This window comes from Notolepis coatsorum, assembly GCF_963971535.1.
Source record: "Notolepis coatsorum genome assembly, chromosome: 6".
Lineage (NCBI taxonomy): Eukaryota > Metazoa > Chordata > Actinopteri > Aulopiformes > Paralepididae > Notolepis > Notolepis coatsorum.
The window spans coordinates 10,254,237-10,261,727 of NC_140170.1; the positions used below are offsets into that span (position 1 = coordinate 10,254,237).

At 43.2% G+C, this 7,491-nt stretch overlaps 1 protein-coding gene across 1 annotated transcript in view; it reads left to right on the top strand.

The window, feature by feature from the left end:
- znf76 (zinc finger protein 76) overlaps nucleotides 1-4,953 on the top strand; it is a 73,096-nt gene extending 68,143 nt beyond the window's left edge. Inside the window, exons 13-14 of the mRNA XM_084316903.1 lie at nucleotides 3,711-3,815; nucleotides 4,804-4,953. Coding sequence (XP_084173029.1) covers nucleotides 3,711-3,815; nucleotides 4,804-4,947 — 249 coding nt within the window. The 3' untranslated portion in view covers nucleotides 4,948-4,953. The remainder of the gene's footprint in view (nucleotides 1-3,710; nucleotides 3,816-4,803) is intronic.
- Nucleotides 4,954-7,491: the final 2,538 nt, after the last annotated feature.

Sequence of the window (7,491 nt, forward strand, 5' to 3'; positions counted from 1 at the left end):
GAAAACATAAAAGATCAAATAAAAAATAAACAAACAAACAAAAATAGGACTCAATAACGTCCAATCCCCACCCACCGGCTTTCCCACCCGCTAACACTTGCCAATTGTGTTAGTATGAACGACCAGCCAAGCCGGTAGCAACGCAGAGAGCTGGGCTCGATACCAGCGTCTCCTGCGTTAGTGGTGAGCGCCTTGCCCACTGCGCCACTCAGCTGCCCCGCATCCTGCATCCTTCATCTCACATCCTTCATCTCACATCCTTCATCCTTCATCTCACATCCTTCATCCTTCATCTCACATCCTTCATCTCACATCCTTCATCTCACATCCTTCATCTCACATCCTTCATCTCACATCCTTCATCCTTCATCTCACATCCTTCATCCTTCATCTCACATCCTTCATCTCACATCCTTCATCCTTCATCTCACATCCTTCATCTCACATCCTTCATCTCACATCCTTCATCCTTCATCTCACATCCTTCATCCTTCATCTCACATCCTTCATCCTTCATCTCACATCCTTCATCTCACATCCTTCATCCTTCATCTCACATCCTTCATCTCACATCCTTCATCCTTCATCTCACATCCTTCATCTCACATCCTTCATCCTTCATCTCACATCCTTCATCTCACATCCTTCATCTCACATCCTTCATCTCACAACTTTCATCTCACATCCTTCATCTTCTTTTTTGTTATTTTTTTGTATGTTTTATTTTACCAGTGGTCGATGGCCACTAGATACATTTGTTCGTACACATCAGGTAACATAGAATGAGCAGAAGTTGGAGAGGAAAGAGGGGAGAAAGAGAGAAAGGGGGAAGGGGAAGCCTAAATATTAAAGGCAACCAACTTGTGTCTAACCACGCCCAACTTGCGTCTCGCCACGCCCCCGCGGCGACGCGGCAACAGCCGCTCTCATTATATGCCAGTAACCGCCCCTTATTCAGTATCCCAGAAATAGCTCAATTGGCAAGACTGCATGGCTGTGGATCCTACGGCTCGTTGCTGGCGAGTTCGATTCCCTTCAATTTCTTATTTTTTTTTTTTTTAACGTGCATTCGCATTCTTTCGCCGTTTCATTTCGCCGGTTAAGTTTAGGCATTGTTTCGGAGTTGGTTAAGGTTAGGCATTGTTTCGGAGTTGCTTAAGGTTAGAAGGGTTAAGTTTAGGCGCTGTTAAGGAGCTGGTTAAGGTTAGAGTTTGACTTAGAGAATGGCAATATTTTTTAACGTGCATTCATTTCGCCGGTTAAGTTTAGGCATTGTTTCGGAGTTGGTTAAGGTTAGGCATTGTTTCGGAGTTGCTTAAGGTTAGAAGGGTTAAGTTTAGGTGCTGTTAAGGAGCTGGTTAAGGTTAGAGTTTGACTTAGAGAATGGCAATAGACAGCCTATTTCCGCGCTGCAGCGCGAGGCAATATACAGCCTATTTCCGCGCTGCCGCTCTCTCGCGCTGCCGTGGTCACATGGGCGTATTGGCCAATCAGAGAAACGCTTTACACAAGTTGGTTGCCTAAAATATTCACGCGAAGGGGAAGGGGGGGAGGTGACAAAAAGAGAGGAGAGAAGAAGAAAACATAAAAGATCAAATAAAAAATAAACAAACAAACAAAAATAGGACTCAATAATAAAAACAAAGACAAAATAAAACTAAATAAAACTAAAACTAAGACCCCAAAAAGGGGGACATCACATAGGGTCAGACATAAGACAGAACATAAAACAATAATACAATACATCAGACAGGCTAGCGGCTGGTCCTGGGGAGGATCCTGTACATTAGATCGTTATTACTTTTAGCAGAAGTCAGATCGTGTGTGTTTGACATATTCTGTCCATTTCGACCAGATCCGGTAGAACTTCTCCTGCTGAATTTGTATTGAAAATGACATCTTTTCCATTATGTAGATGTCATGAGTTACGTCTATCCAATCATCTACTGTGGGTGCCTCTGGTTTTAACCATCTTCTTGTGATAGCTTTCTTGCTTGCTATCAGAAGCATCATCATCAATTTTTTGTCATTGAAGTCCCATTTTTCACAGGGAATATTTCCTAGGTATAGGGTGTCAAATTTGAAGGGGATGTCAATCTCAAAAATTGCTTCTAGGTTCTTATGTATCTCTTGCCATTGGCATTCCCAGAATATATGTGAATGATTGGCTTCGTTTAGCCCACAGGATCGCCAGCATTTCCCCCGGTCCCCTGATGTTTCTTTTGCCATGGGGTGATAAAAAACCTTACTAGGTTCTTCCAGCCAAATTCCCTCCAGTTGTTTGAGCCTGTTGTTTCCCATTGTTGTGTACATAATCTGTCCCATACCTCTCCTGAGATTGACATATTGCATTATTTTTCCCATTTCTCCTTTATGTACATTGTGTTAGTTGATTTCGATTTGGCCTCCATATATTCTGGAGACGATCCTATTACATTTTGATGATTTGACTGCTGACACTTCCATGATTTCTTGTTCTCCCGTTCATATTTCTCCCACAAAATTTGTATTGAAGTAATGTCGTACCTGCAGGTATCTAAAGAAATCTTTTTGCTCCAGTACATCCTTCATCTTCATCTCTTTCTCTCCTGCTTTTTACTATTTTTTTCTTTCAGCATCTCTGTCTTTTTTTTCTCTCTTCACTCACAGACCTCTCTCTGTTTCTCTCTCTCCTCTCTGTTTCTCTCTCGCTGTCTCTCTCTCTCCTCCCTGTTTCTCTCCTCTGTTTTCTCACTCTGTTTTTCTCTCTCTCTCTCCTCTGTTTTCTCACTCTGTTTTTCTCTACTCTCTCTCTCTCTCTGTTTTTCTCTCTCTCTCTGTTTCTCTCTCTCTGCTCTCTCTGTTTTACTCTCTCCTCTCTGTTTCTCTCTCTCCTCTGTTTCTCTCCTCTGTTTCTCTGTTTTTCTCTCTCTCTGTTTTCTCTCTCCTCTGTTTTTCTCTCTACTCTATCTCTGTTTTTCTCTATCTGCTCTCTCTCCTCTCTCTGTGTTCTCTCTCTCTCCTCTGTTTTTCTCTCTCCTCTGTTTTTCTCTCTACTCTATCTCTGTTTTTCTCTATCTGCTCTCTCTCCTCTCTCTGTGTTCTCTCTCTCTTCTCTGTTTTTCTCTCTCTGCTCTCTGTTTTTATCTCCTCTGTTCTTCTCTCTCTTCTCTCTGTTTCTCTCTCTCCTCACTGTTTCTCTCTCTCCTCACTGTTTATCTCTCTCTCCTCACTGTTTCTCTCTCTCCTCACTGTTTCTCTCTCTCCTCTCTCTGTTCTTCTCTCTCTGTTTCTCTCTCTCCTCTGTTACATCAACACCAAGCATATTGTCCCATATTAGATTAGATTAGATTAAAATGTATTGTCATCATGCAGCACAAGTACAGTACAACAAAAAGAGGGTTTGGCGTCAACCAGAGTGCAAATGTAACAGTAAAGTTCAACAGTAATATACAATGTACAGGTGATTAAACTGGGTATAAAATATATAAATGAGTACTACTGAGTAATAGTGCTAATCAGATGTATGTACAGAGTTGCAGTATTAATATGTACAGTGATACAGGTATAAAGACACTATGGTAGTAAGTCATACTGGCCAGCAGTGTAACTAGTAAGAGTAGGTAAGGGATATGTACAGATATAGATATAGTATCTACAGATAATATATGTATGTATAAAAGTGATTGGTTGTCCTCTACCCCCCCCCCCCCCCCCCCCCCCCCCATCAGGTTTCCATAGTAACACCGGAGGGCATCATGACGAGCTGCTCCGGCCCTCACTACCAGCAGGTGGCACTGTTGGCCACAGCTAACGGCACGCAGATAGCTGTACAGGTCAGCATTCATCATACATGTATTACTGTTTACCTAAGACTGGGGATCTGTCTTCTGCTCCACACACACACACACACACACACACACACACACACACACACACACACACACACACACACACACACACACATACACACACACACACACACACACACACACACACACACACACACACACACACACACACACACACACACACACACACACACACACACACTCCTCATGGATCCCAGGTCACAGTAAATGTTTTGCCTCCACATGCAGTGACAGCTAATACTGGAGTGGATTGATTGATTGATTGATTGATTGATTGATTGATTGATTGATTGATTGATTGATTGATTGAAAATGTTATTAACAGATTGCAGAATGGGTACAATACAGTACAGCTCAATACACACAATTGTTAAGGGGATGCAGACCAGAGAAAGACTTTCGTCTTGTTTACATCAGGGTCCCCCATTTTCAATTCATCATAACATATATGACATATATGACATACAGATAGACAGTACTGCTACATCTATACATTTATGACATACCAGATTTACAAATACAGTACTGTTTGTGATACAAAAAGAGTCTAAAAAAGAGAGTATATACATTTGACGAGCGCAGTTAGGCTTCCAGTTTATACTGTGTGTGTCAGCTATTATTGGCAGCCGCGCAATTTGGAGAAGACGCTGCTATCTGTACCCATGAGCTGTGTGTAGATTATCAGGCAGGTTCATCATCCGTGTGTGTGTGTGTGTGTGTAACTTTGGTCGCCATTGCCAATTTGAGCACAAATGTAAAAGAATAACCCACAATGTCCATGTGTGCACTGATAATATTTGTGTCCTTTAAACATTGTCTTTATGTGGACATAAATAAAGATTCTATGTGTGTGTGTGTCTGTCTGTCTGTCTGTGCGTGTCTGTGTCTGTGTGTGTGTGTGTGTGTGTGTGTGTGTGTGTGTGTCTCTCTCTCTCTCTCTCTCTCTCTCCAGCTGGACGACCAGCAGACTCTGGAGGAGGCCATCAGCATGGCGACGGCAGCCATCCAGCAGGGAGGCCTGGACCAGGACGGAGACACCGTGGAGGAGGGAGGCTGCTCACCCCCGACCCCCGAACCTGCAGACCGAGCACCTTAGCCTGGGCACCGCGCTGAACTTGCCCCCCCCCCCCCCCCCCCCCCCCCCCTGGACTCTACGCAAGCTCGCGGGAGTTCTTCAGCCCCCGCCCCCCTTGCCGAACGACCGACACCCCGGTCGAACACGACGCGTCCTCTAAGTATAACTCTTAGCGGCCGACGGGAGGGAGAGAGGGGGGGGGGGGGGGGGGGGGCTGTCGTCGTCACGGAGACGGAGTTTAAGAACGCGGAGACGAGCGAGCGGAGCGACCTTTTGTCGTTGTGTTTGTTTGATCTTTTTCTCGTTCGATTTTTTTTCTCTCACCTTGACGCGGTAACATGAGGAAGCCAGCTGTTGCCGCTGCTTTGTGAAGGTAGGGCTCTAGCTGGGCACACTGTTGTGTCAACGCTTCAGTCTGAAGGCTGAACAGGAAACACGCTCCTCTGATCCCCCCCCCCCCCCCCTCCCCCCAGCTAAGTGCTAATGGACTCCTATGAAGGCGGGCGACTGTTGAGAATAGGACCGAGTCGTCTGCATACGATGACGTCCGACAGACGCACACCGCCAACAGGAGAGGAAGGGCTTTCGCCTGAACTGCTGGCAAACGAATGAATGAACGTGAGTTCAAAGCACAGTGTAATATATAGCTTACCTGACACATCAGTCTGGCCTTGGTCATCATCTGTGTACATTTGTCAATAAATAAGCTCTATCTTTTGTGAAGTTCTGACTTGGGATGTTTTAAGATTCAAAATTAGATTTAGATTCGACTTTATTGTCGTCATACCCGCACAAGTACAGTACAACGAGCGGCATCCAACCGGAGTGCAAATGTAACAGTGAAGTGCAATAGTAATGTGATTATAGTCAGGTGATTAAACTGGATATAAAATATATACGTTTTCTCTACATAAAATATTTGTACATTACCTGCTCTACTAGTTACGCTGCTGGCCAGTATGACTTACTACCATAGTGTCTTTATACCTGTATCACTGTACATAATATTACAACTCTGTACATACATCTGATTAGTACTATTACTCAGTAGTACTAATTTATATATTTTATACCCAGTTTAATCACCAGAACTCAGCTGCCAGGGTTCTCACTCACACCAAGCCCTGGCAGCACATCACCCCCACCCTCATCCACCTCCACTGGCTTCCAGTCAGGTTCCGCATCACCTTCAAACTCCTGCTCCTCACCTACAAGTCCCTCCATGCCCTCGCCCCCCGGTACCTGTCTGATCTCCTCCACCAGTACACTCCATCCCGGAACCTACGATCCTCTGATCTAGGTCTCCTCTCCATCCCTCGCACCAGGTTACGGACTTTTGGGGACAGAGCCCTCAGCGTGGCGTCCCCTACCCTCTGGAACTCTCTCCCCCCCCGAAATCCGCAACGCCCCAACCCTGGACACCTTCAAATCCGCTCTAAAAACACACCTCTTCACCAAGGCTTTCCCCATCAGTTAGTTTTAGATTAAATTAGGTCCATTATCCCCTACTTTCCCTCATCCCCTCTTCCCCCTCCCCCCCTACTTTCCTTGCCCTATTTTTTGTCCTGATTGTAAAGCGACCTTGGGTTCTATGAAAGGCGCTATATAAATTTGATATATTATTATTATTATTATTATTATTATTATTATTATTATTATTATTATTATTATTATTATTATTATTATTATTATTATTATTATATTACTATTCAGTTCAGTTCAGTTCAGAGTTTTTATTTGCCACATGGAATAATACAATCATAGTTTCTTCATTAAAAAATCATAAATAGCCATTCCATGGACAAAAGGAGCAGGAAGAAGAATAAATCTTATAATTACCTGCCCCTTATTCCTAAACTAACATGTATTTTCTTAATGGTCGGCGTATAACCTTATTTACACAAATAATCATTTATACCATTATAAAAGAAACACAATCCACAGTTAAACAAGAAAAATTTAAATAATAATAATAATGATAAAGAATAAAAAAGAAAAGAAAGATTGCACTTTACTGTTACATTTGCACTCTTTTCGTTGTATGTATGATGACAATACATTTGATGTTCTTTTACTAGTCTCAGCCCTACTTATTTTATGTTCTTTCTACTCTCTTACTAGTTTACATTTACATTTACATACATACTAGTTGTTATGTTCTTCTACACTATGGCGCCTTGAGATTTGTTCCACAAATATAAAGCGCCCCTACAAATTGAATATATTATTATTATTATAATACATTAGAATCTAATCTAATAAAAGCGCTCGTTCACTTTGGAGACACTATAATCGAAAGCCTGAATTTTTTTTGTTGTTGTCCAAAGTGCGTTACCTCCTTTCAAACACCAGGCGGCGCTGGCGCCCACCGTAAAAAAAAGGCTCCAAATGCAAATGTTGTCAGAGGGGTTGTGTTGATTTAGTCTCTGTGCTGCAGGGCGAAGCGGAAAGTTCCACAACTTCACAGTTCACCAGTTCGAAGGAGCAGCGGATGAAACGCAGCTTCAGCGTTTTTAACCCTTTCACTGCCGCACTACCAAACGGTTAACCCTTTCACTGCGACAA